Here is an 18,662-nt window from a genome sequence, read left to right on the forward strand (position 1 = left end):
GGGAAGTGGTGGAGTCACCATCCCCGGAGCTCTTTAAAAGACGTGTAGACGTAGAGCTCAGTGACATGGTTTAGTCGAGGGCTGGTTAGCGTCAGGGCAGAGTTGGACTGGGGGCTCTTGGAGGTCTCTCCCAGCCCAGGTGATTTTGTGACACGGGGGACACACGGGGGACACAGGGCGCCCACAGGGCGCCTCACGCCCAGGGCAGCCGCATCCCCCGTCGCCAAGGTGACGAGCTCCCGCCCTCCCGAGCCGCGAAAGCAGCCAATCAGAAGCTTCCTCCCTCCCTTCGCCCCTCCTTCCCTCTTGCTGGCCGCCGCCCGTCTTGTCACCGCGCTTCTGATTGGCTCAGTGCTCCCCCCCTCGAGACGGGATTGGCGGAGGGCCGGGCGGGCGGCTCCACCTCTCCCCGGGAGCCGAGGCCGCGGGTGTCGGGCGCGAGCGGCGGGTGCGCGCGCAGGCCGGCTCCCCTCCGGGCACGCAGCTCCCTTAAAGGCCGGCGCCAGCCCCCCCCGCCCCACGGACAATGTCGGTGTCCCCCGTGAAGCGGCAGAAGATGGAGTCGGCGCTGGACCAGCTCAAGCACCACACCACGGTGGTGGCCGACACCGGGGATTTCAACGGTGAGGGTGGAGGGGGAAAAAAAGCGGCGGGGCGGGCGGCGGCTCTTAAACACCCCCCCCGTGGCGCAGAATGGACGCGCCCGGCCGAGGGGGCGAGCGGCGGAGGGGGAGCGAACCATCTCGGCGGGGTGGGGGGGGGGCTGGGAGCGCGCTGCCCCCCACCGGGTGCGCTGCCCCGCCGCCCCCAGGGTCGCGGGTTCGAGACCCCGGCTCCCGGGAGCCGCCGGGTGCAGCCCCTTGGCAATCCGCTGGGGCTTATTGTAATTAACAGGCGGTCTGCAGGGGCTCGCTGCTAATTAACAGGCGCGGGGAGCTCCTCCGATAGCCGCTGTGTGCGGTTGGGTGGTGGTGGTGTGTTTTTTTTTGTTTTGTTTTTTTTTTTGCCCTTCTTCAGAAGGCGGAAGCAAAGCAGCCGTGAGGCAATAAAATAATGCAAGAGGGTTAGTTTTTGGCGTTCGTTATCTGGCGAGGAGGCGCCCTCACACCGCAGCCCGGCCCAGCAGCTCCCTGAGGGTCTCACAGGGCCAAGTCCTGCCCTGCCGCCCCTCCTGAGGCAGCCGTCTGCCTCCAACCTGCCTCATCCTGCAGCGAAACGTTACAGGGAAATGTTATTTTCCTTCCTGACTGGCACCACAGACAACTGCAGCACCTGAAGGGTGCAGGGCACTCACACGCCTCTGTCCAGATGAAATGAAGGCAGTCAGGAACAGTAAGTGACAGCTTGAGCCTCGTCAGGTTTACCTGCCCTGGAGTAGCAACAAGCCTGGGTAGAGACCAGCGTGTGGTGAAATGAGATGAACTTAAGGCATTGCCCTGGCTTCAGAAAAACATCATGAAGAATCCTTGTGACAGCAGGGGGAAGTTGGTGGCAGTAAGCAGGCTGAGAGCTGCCTGCTGGAAAGTTTTAACGTGCTCCTTGAAATACTTTTGCAGTTGATCTCTGACTGCCTGTTGTCACCTGTGGATCTTCCTTACTGTGCAAACAAGGCTTCGGGTGACATCTGGCTCCCTCCCTGTTCAGCTTAAATGCTGCTGCTAATTAAAGTGCAGCTGTTGCTAACATAATTGCAAAGATCTTAGATAAATGTGTCTGTATGGCACTGTGTAAGAAAAGAGGCTCGTTTGAACAGATCCCAAAGCAAGAGACCAACTGCCGACCTCACTTATATCTGCAGCAAGTGGTGGTTTGATTCAGTAGCAGCTGCAATAACTTTGCAGTTTTAAGCAAGCCACACCAGCCTATGCTTACTCTTGCACAGTTTTCCTTGTGCTCACAGTGGCACACCAGTCGCAAGTGCAAAACACTTGCAAAAGCTTGTACTGGGCAGCTGAAATACAGGCTGCTTGCCACAAGACCACTTTTTCTGCAACATTTCCATCAGCCACACTACCCTCACATTGAACCGGCATCTGGAAAATACTGAATAACTGTATCATTACCAGTACCTCCTCAACATCCACTGGAATACCTACCTAGCCTTCTTGCCTGACATGCTTAATTGTCCTGTTTAGGATGGGTGATAGGCTTAATGAGATTACTTTATGCATCTTGCCAGAAACCCATAACATTCTTTTAACTGCTGCAGTGCTGTAGAAGTGTAATAAGCTGTCAAAAATACACTTTTCTAAAATTGTGCATCTGCTTCAGAACATGGTTTTCTAAATGCACCACTTTATTCTGAGCAGCATCCCTGTGAATTAAAGTGTTTTTTGAAAGCTGTGTTTATATGGCATGAACTTGCTCCAGGATCACAATCGTTGCCCATGGGGACGTTATAAAAAATATATATATATATATATATTTTTCTTCTATCTCTACAAAAACTGTCATATTCTATTAACTTGTGTTTTAATCCCCATGCAGAAATGCAGAGGAAAAGGAGCTGATAATATTTTGTTGTTCTGGACATTCAGCTGCATTAGCTCTGGTTGACTTTCTGGGGCTTGTAAGCAGCAGTCACCGAAGGGCCTGCAGAGGCACTGACCCGTTTGCTGAGTCAGACCCAGCATGCTGGGCAGCTCAGCTCTGATTAGGGCCTGACAATGCACAGTCACAGCCTGCTTTGGTAAACAACTGCTGCCACCTGAAATAGGTGTAGTCCAGGGATTAGGATAAGCCAAACATACAAACGTCTTACATACAAAAGGCAGCCTGGCAGTATAAGGAACTTATAAGACCTGACAAAAAAAAAAAACCACCTGTAACTACTTGAAGTTTTAAAATGCTAAAAGACACTAACATTTTTTTGACAAATGAATTTTTCTTTTTCTCTTGCTCTAACAGCTGTAGACAAACAAAACCCCAAATGCCTAGCCCTAAAAGGGAAGAGATTTCTTTGTCTTTACTTTCCCAGTAAATTCAGCTATGGAATTCAGCTATGATGGTGAATATGACATGAAGGTCTAGTATCACTTCTTTTCATCTGTCATTTCTACAAGTTTATTTCTTTTGGGTAATGCCTGAAGTAGTGAGTAAGCTTTGCTCTGTTGTATTGCTGCAGTGCTGTTAGCCTCATAGCAGTACTTCTGATGCAAGCCAACATTCAGGCAGTGATATTTGAACATCACCATACACTAGTCTGACCTGTCACGAGTACAACTACCCTACAACCATAAGTGTTTTCATCTTTACATATCTGAGCAAAATCCTTTTAATATTTTAAATGAGCTCTTTTTGTTTCCCTAGCAATTGACGAGTACAAGCCCCTAGATGCCACCACGAACCCATCTCTGATACTAGCTGCAGCTCAGATGCCAGCTTACCAGAAACTTGTGGATGATGCAGTTGCATACGGAAAAAAACTTGGAGGGTAAGAAAAATGTTGTTCACCTCCCCCGTGTAGGTCTATATTTAAGACACTTCATTTCTGCAAGTAGTGTTTAGTACTACTAGCAACGTACTAGGGCTTTTCCCCCTGCGTGCTTGTAGGTTTATCTCCTGTACCAGAAAGCCTCAACCCTAAAGAAAAGCTGCTTGTTACAAGGTTCAGTTTATCTCCATTCTCATATATCAGTTTATCTCCGTTCTCATATAGCCTTCTAGGACTGCTCCAGAAAACATTCCTGAGTTGACAGCATAATAGGAAATAGTGTCTGAAGGCTAATATTATTGGTGGTACACAGAGAGCAGAACAAACATGGAGCAGAGCAGAAGTGGTTATTTGAATGTTAAACAGACTGTGAAATTTGATCTTGAAATCAGTGGCAAGTACTGAACATGCTACCCTCCCCCATAAAAAATGATTTTGTTCTTCATGTTTTTTAGGTCAGAAGATGAGCAAATACAAAATGCTTGTGACAAACTTTTTGTATTATTTGGAGCTGAAATATTGAAGAGGATACCTGGCCGCGTGTCCACGGAAGTAGATGCAAGGTTTGCTCTCTTTCCTCTGGGTTACCCTGTATATTTGTGCCTACAAAAAGGGATGATGTGAGCTGAAGAAATACGATCTTGACTGGGCAGTTCACTGATACAGGAGTACCAGGAGCTTGTGTTGTTAATATTTAGACAATGAATTGCAGTTCATTTGCTTGATCAGGACTTTGTTATAACTTGGTGACAAAACTTCCTAAGAACAAGTAATGTAGAGATCTGATCTTTGTTGTCCTCCTTCTGGTTGTTAGTCAAGGGAAACCCCATGCTTCTAACATACGTAGAACTTTGCTCATTCTCTTCTGTGTGATAGTCCTCAATTTTCCAAGAGATTTGCTGTAGCAGTTTATTTAGTGACTTGTTTAGGATTTGTCTATGTGCTCCTTGTGAAGTCACTTCTAAGGCTCAGCTTCTATATTCATTATGGAAAAACTTGAGGAAAATATAACTTTCTCAGAGAAAGTTATGTTGAGCTCCGGATTCTCCAAATTAAACAGTAGCAGTGCTGTGTCACTGCTACTTGACAGTCAAGGAAGTATCTCTGAGAAGAAAAACCTGCTACTAGTACATAAATTCTGTTAATGTAGTACAGTGGTTCTGAATGTTGTTTCTTTTGGAGAGTTTTTTTTTTTAATAAAACTTAAGAAGTCCTACTCTTGTTCCAAAGGTTGTCCTTTGATAAGGAAGGAATGATTCAGAGGGCCCGGCGTCTTATCGACCTTTATAAGGAAGCAGGAATTGGTAAAGATCGGATTCTCATAAAGCTCTCTTCAACATGGGAAGGAATCCAGGCTGGCAAGTAAGTACTTCTGTTCCTGGTATGCTGATTCATAGTATGCTTCTGGCTGTTTGGACACTTAAACACGTTCTACACATAAAACAAAGTATTGTTTTGAAAGCACTGCACCAGGAAACTTGTTGCCAGGGATACAGCTAGCAAGTGTGGTGCTATACTGAAGCTTTCTGCTGAATTAGGAAAAGTTTGTTCATACAAGGGCTGGGCCATTTGTAAACAGTTTCCTGAAATGTTGTGTTAAGTCATCTGCATTTGGTTTAGGGAACACTATTGAATAGATCACGGGTAGTGCAAAACATTTGTTTTGCTACCTTTACACTTTAAAGCTTAATTAGAGATGTGGTACAGTTTATAAAGTCAATAAATCAATAGTTTAACCTACTAACATTGCTAGAATCTAAGTTTATTAGGTGAGGAAAATGCCATTTAAGCCTGCCTATGTCTGCAGGGTTCTGGAAGCAGAGTATGGGATTCACTGCAACATGACCTTGCTGTTCTCCTTTGCCCAGGCAGTTGCCTGTGCTGAAGCTGGGGTTACTCTGATTTCCCCATTTGTAGGACGCATCCTGGATTGGTATGTTGCAAATGGAGATAAGAAAGCCTATGAACCTTCAGAGGATCCAGGTAAGCTTCCCCCCCCCCCCCCCAAAAAGCTCCTCCTTTGAACTGCAGTTTACTTCTAAAAATCCCCTTGTGAAACAAATGGTTTTCAAGGTGTTCTAAATAATCATTTGTGCCTCAGATGAATTATTCTGAAAACTACTAATTTTTCTTCTTTAGGAGTGAAGAGTGTCACTAAGATCTATAACTACTATAAAAAGTTTGGCTACAAAACTATTGTGATGGGTGCTTCATTTCGAAATACGGGAGAAATAAAAGCGCTTACAGGCTGTGACTATCTGACTATTTCACCCAAGCTTTTGGCAGAGCTCAGCAAAGAGCATGTCAAGCTAACTCCCACGCTCAGCGTTAAAGATGGTAAGTCTACTTCTACATAATATAGGCTTGCTTTGACTCCCTGTCTTCTTGAGCATTAAGAGCATGCGTTTCCCCTCAGCTCTACGCTGCCAGTTTCCACTCTGTTTTAAGACTGAAAGTTGACCCTTCCCCAAAGGGGTCACATTACTGTACTACCACCACTGCTTATACATAGGTCCTTAGGGTCTTGGGTCTGAGTATGCTAACTGGAATTAAGATGGGTTTTGAGCACCTTCCCCTGAAAGGACAGGGAGAGAAGAAGGAACTTCATATATTTGGGATGATTTTTTACTGATTGTTAACAGAGATGCCAAACAGGGTTTAATCATTACGCTGATACTGTATCAGATAATTGTTAGCTCTAGGCATGCTGAAAGATTTTTTTTCCTACAGAAACTTTAGAAATGAAGTAATATGCAAGAATAATTTTTCTACTGATATTAGGCCACAGTAGTTCTGCGTGTATGTTCCCATTGCTTTTGCTTCTCCATTGCCTTACTTAAACATTTCTTCTCAACCCAGATGATGAGATTTGCAGAGTTGTTGTCATGGGTTGCTGCTTACAGGGTGCTAGCTAGCTTGTAGGCACGTTATCAATTGAGCTTTTGTTAGGTGCTTGCCAAATAATCAAAGCCTTAATTGTTCAGCATATTGCTTAGAATATCTTGCTGTGGTAGGACCATTGCATAATTCTTGATAATAGGCCTGAAAGTACTGTACCATTCAGAAGCAGATACAAGATAACAGCATACCTATGAACATTGTGTTTTAAGGGAGACTGATTTCTGTATAACACTTTTTCAGAACACAGTGTAGGAACACTGTCAGTTTTTCAGCCCAAAGTGTGCTCATGCAGCAAGTCTCATTGAAAGTAGTACTTGAAACTTTTCAGCAGTTGTCAATGGACAGAACTTTGAGATACCTGTGGTTTTTGATAGCAATCTGATAATACAATTTTGTTTCTTTTTGAATTTCCCTTGTGCAGCTCAGGCATGTGATCTTGAGAAGATCCACCTGGATGAGAAAGCATTCCGCTGGCACCATAATGAAGACCAAATGGCTGTGGAAAAACTCTCTGATGGGATCAGGAAATTTGCTGCAGATGCAATAAAGTTGGAGACAATGTTAAAGGTAGGTGCTATGTCATGCTGCCTCTTTCCACCTCTCATGTTCCTTCAAGTACTGCAGCTAACCCTCAATTGCTTGTGGTATGACAGAAGATTAGGAATGTGTCAGCAAGCCTGATCAAGTTTTGTACAGGTAGTACATGTTATGTAGGACAGGCAGTTAGCAGACTGGACACCTCCATGGAATGAACTTTTTATTTTTGAGATGCAGTGAAGTTTATATTCATGCCAGGTGTATATAGACACACCTCTTTTTTAGGCCTACAGCGGTGTTTAGAGTAGCAGCTAATCAAAATAACACTACTTGCTAAATTAAAAGTCTAATTCTAGACTGGTATCACTGACAGTTAACATCAATAATCTTCAGAGAGTGAGTTAGAAATAGTGCATGCTTGTGTTCCTTGTAGGAGGCACCAAGCACAGATATGAGTATAGCTAGGACATGTAAAAGTTTTGTCAGTGTAGGACAAGTCTTTTAGATGGGATTAACTGAGTTTTGTGCTTTGGGGGGTAAGAATACACTAATTATGTCATCTAGGCACTTGTTGACTGACAACTACTTAACAGTGACTTAACTTGCATTACTAAAGCACAGCACAGTTCCCAAACTGCCACTTATTTGTTCACTTCTCTCTTTCTAGGAGCGAATGTTCAGTGCTGAAAATGGAAAGTAGAAAAGTCAGAATTCTCCTGACTTGTCAAGGCTGAATGAGTGGATCACCAGAGGTTAAATGGATGTACAAATGTCTTACCTGTAAAAGTCTTATGCTGTGTATGCATAGATTTCTGTATTATGCTTTTTTATCAATTTGCAAAGGGACAAATAACTTCAATTTTTTTGTGACACTTTTGTCAATACATGCCAATTAACACATACTTTCCTTGTAATGTGTTCACTGCTGCAGAGGAATCAGGTGATTCAGCTGACATGATAGTTCAATTTCTACTAAAATATTCATAATGCTGTTTGTATTAAATTCCTAATTGCAAATTTATACTTAACATGTTAAGAAAGCAGTTTTCTTTCATGATGTCTTACAGTGACTTAAAGACAGATTTCCACAAATCTCCATTTTCCACTCTCTATGGTACATGCCCAAAAGTACTCTTATCTAACACATATACAATAGAACAATGGCTCCAGTCATTTGTCTTCTCTCTGCAACTAAGGTGGCAGCAGCAATTTACTGATTGGCAAAAATGGTGAAGCATTTTTAAAGTTTTTTTTTTTTTTTTTTTTGTCAGGGGAACAGAAAAACAGCATCATAAGCAATTTTTAGGGATTTTGTCAAACACTTGCCTAAGAGCCCAGGGCAAGGTAAGAGCATAAGTGCAATTGATTGAAGCTGAAAATGGCACTGCTATTACAACACCAGCATAAGCTACAACTTCTGTGATATTACTGAAGGTTACCCTTTTCAAAACTAGATAGCTAAGTCTCCGAAGCAGTTAATAAATAACTTTAACTGTTTAATCTGAACTGACAAAATGACCATGTGGATATAACTCAGGATTGTTTGTTACAGCTTTGTTTCAGTTAAGTGTTACAGATTTGTAGATCATCTTTAGAGCAAGTTACTGTATTTCTTTATGACAGTTAGGGAACTGCTGCCAACCTTATCACCCAAATGACTTAAAAAAAGCCACAAACCACTAAAAACACACCCTCTGTATTACTCCCTGTTCCTTTTTGTCTTTGAGCTTCCCTCTTTGTATAAGAAGGAGAGCTGTATGTCAGTCTCCCTTTGAGGAATGGCCTAATCCTAAATGCTGCACTTCCCAATTACAGGGCTTTCTGTTAAGTAGGGATGCATCTGTTTACATTTCATGGCATATTTTGTGAAGACTAATTAAATATCTTATCGATTCATATAGGTCCAGTTCCACCAAGCATAGACAAGAGGTTCCTGTCTGTATGTAGACACATTTAACTATTTTCTTATCAAGTGGCGTGAACTTAGCCTTTTTTAAAAAAACACTAAGGCTATTATAGTTACACACAAGCAATATCCTGCTTGAATAACACACGAAAAACAAGCCAAGGGAGCAAGGGGTCAGTAAGATCAGTCTGACACTTCAGCAGTCTTGTCAGAACATTGCCATAACAAACTGGAAGCTGTTGTTTCAGCTAAACTGACAGATAATTGTACGCTCACAAACCAGATATAGAATTGTGCCAGACATCTCTACATAGTGCTGCATGTGCCCTGCACAGGACTGGGAGAAGTGCCAGGCTATCAAGGGGAGATGAAACTGCCTCACAGGATGGTTCCAGCCCCCTTTGCTCTCAACAGCAGGAGGCAACTGTGAGAAGCAGGCCATGGTAGAAAGCAAGCTGTGCAGAGGGAGGTGGCCTCTTTCTCCTCCTTTCAAAGGTCAAGCTAGCATTAAAGGCTTTATACCCTGCCCACACCCCCCTACGCTGTGCCATGCAGCCATCCAACCTACTGCTGCAAGTCATAAAGTGCCAGTACAATGATTTAGAGCCCTGTAATCTTTAAAAACAGAGTGGTTGAATCCTGAAACTGAACTTAAAGGACTGCAGAGATGCCACTGCCCAAGGCTGTAGGCTGTTTGGATCTCGCTTTCTCAAACTGTCTGATTTCTGTCCCAGAGCATGAGGAGAGATCCCCAGTTTTTTTTAGCAGATCATAACTTCCAGAACAAGCAAATTTATTTCCAGCCATAAACAGACTTAATACATAGAAGTATGTTATACATAATATACATAAAAGTCAGTTATGACTTCCTCACAGTGGATGAAGCTTTCATCCAGTCACAAATTCCCTGGAATAGTTTGAATAAAGTTGCACACCACTGTTGAAAGATTGACAACTGTAGATATGATATACATGCAAGACCATGGCAAACCAGAGATGACACCTGAAAGGTAACAACTCATATGCAGGGAATTAAACATGTTTTCTAAAAACTGCTGTTACAATAATCCTGTCAGAAAAGATTGCAGGGTAGGATGGCAATCCTCAGCCAACAACAACAGCAAACTTTCCCCACAGCAACAAGTCTACTTAATCTAACAAACTGTGGAAACACATGCAACATTACAGATGAAGAGCTTGAGTATCCCATTTTCTGAAGAGCAAGAAGACCTGGAGCTGTACAAGAAGTAAATACAAACTGCTCTAGAGGAGGTTGTGTAGTTGCCATTGGTCTCCCTGAAAAGCAAGAGTCTTCCTCAGGCTCACTGACAGGTGGTAACCTCTCCACAGGCTGTTACCTCACATAGGTAGCAGGATGATATTCAGTCATCCACAGCTTACATAAAGGCAAGCATGTCTTAACACCTGACTTCTTAGCAAAAGAATTAGCAGGTATTTTAGGCCACTACTACGTTCTTACGGGTGGAAGGGTTCAGGCATTAATTACTCTGCACAGCTTCATTCTAGATGCAGCACAGAAGGACCTGTCTGAACTGTGCTCTGGTATCAACAGGAGTCATTTTTGCTGATCCCTTTACCTTTTACATGTCTTTGTGAGCAACCAGCTTTGCACCATGTCTAGGGGAGAATTCAGGCATGCAGAACTTGGAGGCTTGCTGAGTTGGGCTGTTAGCGACTTTGAGCCCCATTTCAGCTTCAGCCAGTTCCTGTTACAACCATGGATGGATCTTTCTCCTAAGAAGCCTTTGTTTTCAGCCAGCCTGCTACTGCTCTGCCCAGCATCTGCACCCTAAACCACCTCCCTTATGCCAGTTAAAAGCCTATAGGGGAGGATCTGCTCCAACATTAGATGAACAGCTCCACTGGTCCCAATAAAGCCCTGCCATTTTGCCCAGCAAGCTCTGGTTTGGTCAGCAGCTAACAAATCCTAATATTCAGGCTCAGGGAGCTAACAGACGCTCCAGACCCATCAGACATAGCTGTGTTTTCACAGGGCTGGACTGTCAGCAAGAAGTGTGCATAAACATAAAGCACACAGGACTCACATTTGTCATCTCAGCTTTCACAGCAGGTTCCAGATGTTCTCCAGCTGCCTGGTGTTTGCACACTGCTACAAGCAGCCAGGAGACAGCTCAGGGGAGAGTGAATGCTTACTCAGGGAAAAAGCTGGGAAAGCAGAGAGGAATCTTTCCAGTGGCTCATCACAGCACCCTACAGATTGCTCACAAGCATCAGTGAGGTCTCCTAAAGGCAAAAGCCACCCCACAGGCATGCAGGCTGTATATCACATTTCCAATCTATGCCATGGAAAGCAGCATGGTCAGAGTTAGGACCGACACAGCACCTGAAAGGCTCCATGCTGCTGTGCTGGTACAGCCTCAACACCAGCACGCTTCTTTCCCTGCCCTCTGCCAGCGAGTAATTGTGAATATATCTCTCAGCTACATCACCAAGAGCAGATTTCCCCTCCCGAGATAAAGGTTCCCAGAAGTGGACAGTGTTCCTGCTGTTGAGGACCATCACATTAATTCTTTTCATTCCATTGTCAGGTGTTTTTACATTACCATGGGATTGCTTCTCATTATTCCACTACCAAAGATGGGATTTGCAGGGCTGTAAACTGCACTTCCAGACTCTCAGTGGCAGAAACAGAAACCAGTGCCATAGCTCCATGCCATTGGAAGAGTAACCACTCCCCAGGCTCTTCTACTTAGACTTGGAAGATTTCCCACCTGCGGTAAGGCACGGCTTTCAGTGCTGTTGCCCAAGCTTTGATTTGAAGCAAGAGGCTGCTTTTGCCTCTGTTGCTTCTGAGCTAGCCCTGAAGCAGCTTAAATGGAGCCTCAAAGCAGAAAACAGCACCTCAGTCACTGCTCTACTCCACCAGCCTCGGCAGAAGCCTCCCTCCAGCTCCAAAATCCCCTTGGAAGCAGTGCCTGATTTAGCAGCTCAGGTAACTGGGAGATTTGGATGAAATTCCTGGCTCTGCCATAGCCTCCCTGAGTGACTTGACAGGAAGAGCTGGCTACCTCCATGTCCTAGTTCCTTGTCTGTAAGACTGCAGCAGTGCTGGCTTTCTAAACCTTCATTAGGCTATTTAAGCTGTCAGCCCTTCAAACTGAGACCACAGGCAGTCAGACAGCACATGGGATCGCTGGTTATTACCCTGTCATGCAGTACTTAGACATGAGACAGAAAGCATCATTTAATTTTTCAAGTGATCCCAGGTTTTTCACAGAAAATAAATAAAAGATGGGCCTTCGCAATAGCAAGGGAGCACACAATGCATTTCTTAACTTATTGTTAAATGCAGTCTTCAGCTCAAGTGCTTTTTAGAAACCAGTTAAACTTCTGACAAGCTTGTGGATCGGGTGGCTGAGCATCCTTTGGGATGAGGCTTACCCACTCAGAGCTGCTTACTGCTCTCTACATAAGGAAAGGCACATTTTACAGTTGATCCTAAAGATTTCTTCCTGCACGTTCATGTACCATAAACCAATAAAACATATAGGGTACATGGGTCTATCCTGTCCCTGAAAGATTAAAAAAATATAAATCAGGATCTATGCCAAAATACAAATAAAAAACAGAAGGATGATAGCAGCCAGCATCCCTGATGCGGGGATGAACAAGAGCCAAAACTCCACCACACACACAGAGCAAGCCTGGAACATTACCTGCAACCTAGCCACCAGGAGCCAAGCAAATTTATATAAGTGGAATAAAGTTTATCACCAAGACAGAGCTACAAGAATATAGCAAAACCCTTCTTTGTCTCTGTACTTCATGTGGCAACGGAAGTCAGATTTCCTCTCTACTGGGGGAGATCTTCCAGCAGCTCCAGTCACTTACCTGGGGTCATGCAGTGACACAGTCATCAGTGCCTCAGCTGCCCACACCTAGAGCCACAAAGCGCATTGAGCTGAGCTTACACTTCCCCCATACCAGCTCTCCCGAATGTACAAGGGACTGATACATGAGATATGCTCACAGCACAGCAAAATTCTGCCTCTGAGGAAGCCACAGGACATGCTGTTCCTTGATAAACCCACAGGATCCCAGGTCCTCCACAGTTTCTCAACTGCTGCAAGACCCAAGGAAATGAGAAACAACAGTGGCAGCAATCCAAAAAAATATTAGTATTGTGCTGCTCTCCTAAAAGAATCTCTACAAATAAGTCCGTGGAGGACAGCAGTGACAGGGCACAGGAGGTGCAGGGGTTCTCAGGCAGGCTTGGTCTCATCACAGCATCTGTCTAAAGGCACATGTAGTGATCTTGATGGATGTTTTAGTGGTTATTTCTTTAACCAGTTCACACTTCAACTGCTTTTTGTAGATGTTTTGCCTCATGTTTTGATGTTTCACATCACAGATTTGAAATATGGTTTAAGTCATTGTAATTAATGACTTTAGGGAATGCCAGAGCAGAGCTTTTATGGAGAAAAAAGTGAGGATGTTGAGTTGAGGCTTAAAGTCAGCCATGAACATTTCCCTGAATAAAATTATTAAGCAGGGCTAAAAGGAAAGCTGAATGACCCTGCATCACCTGAAACAGGAGAAAAAAAAACAGCTCATCGCCCTGTTCCAGCTGCTCAGCTCAGCAGGTATTGCAGGCATAGTGGTGAAACCACAGCAGGTGGGTTCTGGTGCACTAACACATCCTTTTGTGCACTTCTTGGTGTAGGCAAGAGCACCAGAGCTGCCAGCCCTCGCTGACAGTCATTATTGAAAGCAGTCAGATAATAAGGCAACATCAGCAGCAGACTCCAGATAATTGATTCCAGAAGGCACCTCATCAAGGCATGCAGAACATTCATCCCATAAACAGATTTCCTCTCACAGGGCTGAAATCAAATTGAGTGCTAATCACTAGCATACAGCCCCAGGCATTTCCTGGCAGCTGGGAGAGGGATGGTTCAAGCCACTACCATGGACACTCAAAACCCCAGCACACCAGCTCTGAGCAAGGAAGCAGTTTTAGGGTAGCGATAAGCTAGGGACAAGATGCTGTGCGGCACTGAGCAGTAAAACTGCAAGCTGCTGGGCTCTCAGCTCCCACAGAGGGCTTCTGTGGTCTGCCAGGACTACTCAAGCTACAGGGAAACTAGAAATAGAATTGATTACTTTTTGAAGATTTACTGAGGGATCAGGAAGGGCTTTACCTTTACACCAGTTGCTAGAAATCTGCTCCTAAGCTACACCAACACTCACTTCCTTCCCCACTCCTCCCAGCTCAGATCACATCTGTGTCCAGTGCTCTTTGGCATAGCACTGAACCAGATTATTTCACAGCTTTAAACCATTTTCTAGGCAGAGTGAGGTATGGGAGATGAGGGGAATCGTCTGTTATCTCCTTCCCACTTGCCATAAGGAAACATTTCTTCCTATTCCTTTAAAAACCATGAATTTACTTCAGCCACACAATGCAGAAAGAAACATTTACAGATCTCTGCACTACATGTATAGGTTTCAGCAGCAGTGCAAGCTGTAGGTTGGTTCCCTGCTGCCCCTCTATAGCAGGGAGGGTGATTTCTGCTGAAATCCAAAGCAACTGCCTGCTCCTCTGAGGAGCTACAGCAAGAACACCAGATCAGGACTGGAAACATTCATAATAGGATCAAGCAGCTGAGCTTGGCTAGTTTCCAGTTCCAAATCACAAATGAGGTCTTAACAGTAGCAATCATGAATCACAGCATCTTTTGGGATGGAAGTGACCTTTAAGGATCATCTAGTCTAACTACTAAACCATCTGTGGCAGGGTCACCTCCTAGCAGACCAGGTTACCCAAAGCCCCATCCAACCTGGCCTTGAGCACCTCCAGGGATGGGGCATCCACAGCTTCTCTGAGCTCCCATCTCATCACCCTTAGAGTAAAGAGAAAAACAGTAATTTTCCCCCACACACACCTGAGAGTGTTACTCAAAGAAAAAAAATAATATATATATTATTACCCTTTAAAATGCAGCTCAGGTCATAGGACCCCATTAACACACATCCAGAAGCAGCAGGATCAGACATCTCCAAGCTCAGGCACAGATGAGACTGTGTTTGCCTTCACATAAAAGCAGAGGACAGAACCCAAGGAAACAGATTTTGTAAAGCTATCCTCTAGCCCAGTGGGCCTCATATGTGATTTCACAGCCTGGAGGTAAAAACAGACATTTTACAAAAAACCTAGATGGGTCCCTCAGCCTGGTTCAACGTGACTTTAAAAGACAAGGTCTGAAACCTCTCGAGCAGTAGCCCATGCAAAGCAAGAAGATAACACACAAAACGGAAGTGCAGCACTTTCTATAGGTAGCTCAGATTGTTTCACAGTATTCCCTTTCACCTGTTTCTGGAGTTTTGTTATGTTTCTTAAGAACTTCACTGTGGAAACACCCATTCCTCCTTTCCAAAGCAAAACAGCTCTTGGGAGGGAAAGGGGGAAAAAACAAACAAACAAACAAACAAAAAAAACAAAACAGATAATTAATAGCATGCCACCCTCCTTTACTTAACTCACATCAAGCCATAACTAGAGAACTACAAACAATTATTTTAAGATCAGAAACATACATATAACCCTCCACCCTAAAGCAGTTCAAGATCCTCACGTCGTTCATCCACCTTTGTTTAGTCTATAGGCAGATCTCCCCTCAAGGGGCACAGAGGGGGAGTATCAGAGTTCAGGAAAGAAAGGGTTTATAAATAATACAAACTCTGCAGAGAGAAAGGAGCACACACTGCCCTCCTCTAACCCCAGAGATCCCCAGAACTGCCCTCCCGCATACAACTTGAATGCCTGGGGCCATGATGGGGACACTGAAGGTGTCTCTTCGTACTTGAGGAGGAACTTGGCTCCACTTTCTGCAAGAAATATCCCTTCTGCCTCCTGGACAAGACAAGTGCCCTGGGCCCTCACACCACCAGCAGAGCCACAGGACCTGGAACCTCATGCAGCTGGGGGAGAGCTGCCCAGGGCCAGCAGCAGCATTCAGGTACTCACTATTGCTCAAGAGACAGTAACTGCAGTAGCAGGGGAAGGGAAGGCAGGAAAAACGTGCACACAGAGCACCCTTGCCCTCACAATCTTTTTCAGGCTTCATTCATTTCTCCCATGGTCATGCCTGAACCCATTTTATGAATTCCTTCTAGCAACTGCCCAGGTCTCTATAGCCTCATTAGACTAAGAAACTCAGGGTAGGAGACACTTGATGTCTCTCTGAAAAGCTTTTAGCTATCACGGTCATAACAACAAGCCTAGAAATGCTGAAACTCACCCTCCAGACACAGCCAATATGGATGAACAATAAGGAATGAATCCTAAAGAGCCAATATACATGTTTTAAAACTTGAGTTAAAAATTATTAAACTCGCCCAGAATCAGTGACTCTTCCCAGACACATAAGCCAAACCTTCCTCAAAGCCTTTGCAAACCCTTAGGCCCTGAAGGCTCCCTTAAACACTTTCTCTACACCTGAGCTGAATTACCAGGGCTCCCCACATTATGGGCTTCACTTGGGCTTCCACAGCAGAAGAGTCAGAGATCAGCCTTCTGCCTGACGGGGACAAAATTCCCAAACTCTAAGAGGAAACAGTGTTGTATCTCCCTATACACAGAGGTCTGGCCCACACAGTGGGATCATGCAAGTGTTTGTGCATAGAGGTCCTGACTCCTGGAGCATTGCTGTAGGAGAAAAGCATTTGTTAAAGTTACAGAGCCTCCAACAGCAGCAGGCTTTGCTCAGGCAAGTACCTAAGCAAGGGATCGATATGGGCATTTTAAGCTTTTATTTTCACTGTAGTTCTTAGGCAGTGAAATAAGTAGTAGAAATATATATATATATATAGTATATATAGTAGAAATATATATATATATATATATATACACATATAAAGACCCCAGTAAAAAGAAAACATTGTTTAACAGACTGTGCAGACATTTTAGGTTGGGAGCACAGAATACAGCTGGGAAATGAATGATTTCTGTTTTGCTGACATAATTGAAAAGATCACACAAAACAATAAAAACTATGAGAAAACAAATTTGGGGCTTACTATAAGCACGCTAAATGGAACTAAAAATCCAAAATTCCTTTTGTTTGGGATCAAACATAACATTTTGTCTCCCAGCTTTTTCTGCGGCCTTTAAAAATATCTGTTAGTATAAAAAGAAAATATAAAATTTAATAACCTCCTGCCAACACGAGAGAAAGGAACTGAGCCAGCCCCAGCAGCACACTCAGCCGAGGTCTGGGAAAGGACCAGCTGTGCACCACTCTGCCCCTGCACAGCATCTGGCTCTGAGCTGCAATAATGCCACAAAACAGCTATCATAAAATGCAGGATTGGCAACAAATGTCATCAGAGGCCATTGGAGTTTTTTCCCCAAATATCCATGAGTCTACCAGCCCTTTACTACGTGCTTTGGCCATGCTCCTAACCCTTCATCAGGTTGGAAACTGCTGCTTGGTCTCCCCCTGTCTCTTTTGCTCTTACAAAAAACATGACCCATAGAGACGTGCAGGTTTACTTCAAGGTGTTTCCCAGCCTGAGGACTTGATGTCTTATCTGTGGAGGGCTGAGGTGATGCCTGGAAAGGAGGCAGGGGCAGGCTCCTTCCCTGATAGCTGTTCTCTACAAAGCTGCCAGGCTTTTTAGCCTGGAAGTCTTGGAAAGATTGTACAGAATTTTTATCATCCAGCACTGGTGTTCGAAGAGAAAACTTCTCTTCCACTGGAAAAAAAAAAATAATAAAGCCTCATGAGTGTCCAGAAAGCAAAGAACAAGCAAGTAACTCATGACTGTATCTGATGGCAGGGTTGGTTTGCTTTTCTGTGGTCCATGGAGGAGTCCAGCACCGACATGAGCTTGCCATGATCCTCAGCACCTGATGCCCTTTTCTAGTCTTTCTGCAGGATAAGGGACTTGAAGGTCCTGGGCTCCATAGGGTTGTACTCCTGGGGCTTCACAGAGGACATCTGCAAATGTCCTGGCAAGACAGCAACTGCAGGGGACCCTGCCAGGCTTCTGTGTGCTGTGTGGCCACTGCACCGTCAGGGTGAGGGCTGTTAAGGGCCATGGCAGGCCCTGCTGCTCAGTTTTGATTTCAGCATAATGGAACAAAGCGTATGATTATTATGACCTGGACAATTTTGTTTTTGCTTTACCCCTGGGGTCTAAGTTATAGTCTGGGATCAGATGTGTTTGGATCATGCAGAGGATCTGCAAAGGGGTCTCTGACTTGTCTTGGAAAGTTCACACAATTGCAGCACCCTCCTGACAAAATTGCCTTAGGAGATGTAGCATTTCTAGAAAGCAGAGGGGACACTTGCCTTGCTACAGCCTGCATCGCCCAGTTGCAGCCTGATGCTCAGCCTGGCATCCCGTTGCACTGATGATTGGGGATGTTGTGCACAAGTAAGGAATTCAGCCTCATCTCTGCAGCACCGTCACAGTACAAGCCCTGTTCCCTCATTCCCAGGGATAGCTGGCTCCAGTTTATATTGCTGGTGTTTGATCCAGGAGATCAAGGGGCCAGAGCAAACCCGCAAGCAGACCAAAGGAGCTCCTCAAACTCACCTTAGGTGGCAGCACAGCTGTTTAAATCTCACTTGATTGCCCAAGATTGGACATGAGCAACTTGAAAGAATTGGCTACAATTCAGAGTTGGCCCTCGGCTTCACATAAAGAAAAAATGCAAGGTGAAGAAAAAGGGAGAAAAAGTGTTTAGCAACAGCCTGTTCCATGTGGGGATAAATCCTACCAAGGAAAGCATGCAGGGTAGCATTAATGAACGAGGCACCAGAAGATGACAACTATTGAGGCTTTCTTGGCAAGAAGGATTTCTAACTGTGCCACCCTCATCCTCCTAAGAAAGGA

At 44.6% G+C, this 18,662-nt stretch overlaps 1 protein-coding gene across 1 annotated transcript; it reads left to right on the forward strand.

Moving 5' to 3' along the window:
- The first annotated feature begins 438 nt into the window (after positions 1-438).
- On the forward strand, positions 439-7,892 carry TALDO1 (transaldolase 1). The gene is made up of 8 exons (XM_032189172.1): positions 439-623; positions 3,310-3,433; positions 3,889-3,996; positions 4,664-4,795; positions 5,241-5,416; positions 5,573-5,770; positions 6,756-6,901; positions 7,539-7,892. The coding sequence occupies exons 1-8, from the start codon at positions 527-529 to the stop codon at positions 7,569-7,571; spliced, it is 1,014 nt and encodes a 337-aa protein (XP_032045063.1). The 5' UTR covers positions 439-526; the 3' UTR covers positions 7,572-7,892.
- The last annotated feature ends 10,770 nt before the right edge of the window (positions 7,893-18,662 follow it).

This window comes from Aythya fuligula, chromosome 5 (genome assembly GCF_009819795.1).
Source record: "Aythya fuligula isolate bAytFul2 chromosome 5, bAytFul2.pri, whole genome shotgun sequence".
NCBI classification, from domain to species: domain Eukaryota; kingdom Metazoa; phylum Chordata; class Aves; order Anseriformes; family Anatidae; genus Aythya; species Aythya fuligula.

Bases quoted from the DNA above. Each gene is read 5' to 3' on its own strand.
- TALDO1 (XM_032189172.1), top strand. From the start codon at position 527: ATGTCGGTGTCCCCCGTGAAGCGGCAGAAGATGGAGTCGGCGCTGGAC. The intron at 5,417-5,572 runs GTAAGCTTCCCC...TTTCTTCTTTAG, and splicing joins TGAACCTTCAGAGGATCCAG to GAGTGAAGAGTGTCACTAAG. The intron at 6,902-7,538 runs GTAGGTGCTATG...CTCTCTTTCTAG, and splicing joins AGTTGGAGACAATGTTAAAG to GAGCGAATGTTCAGTGCTGA.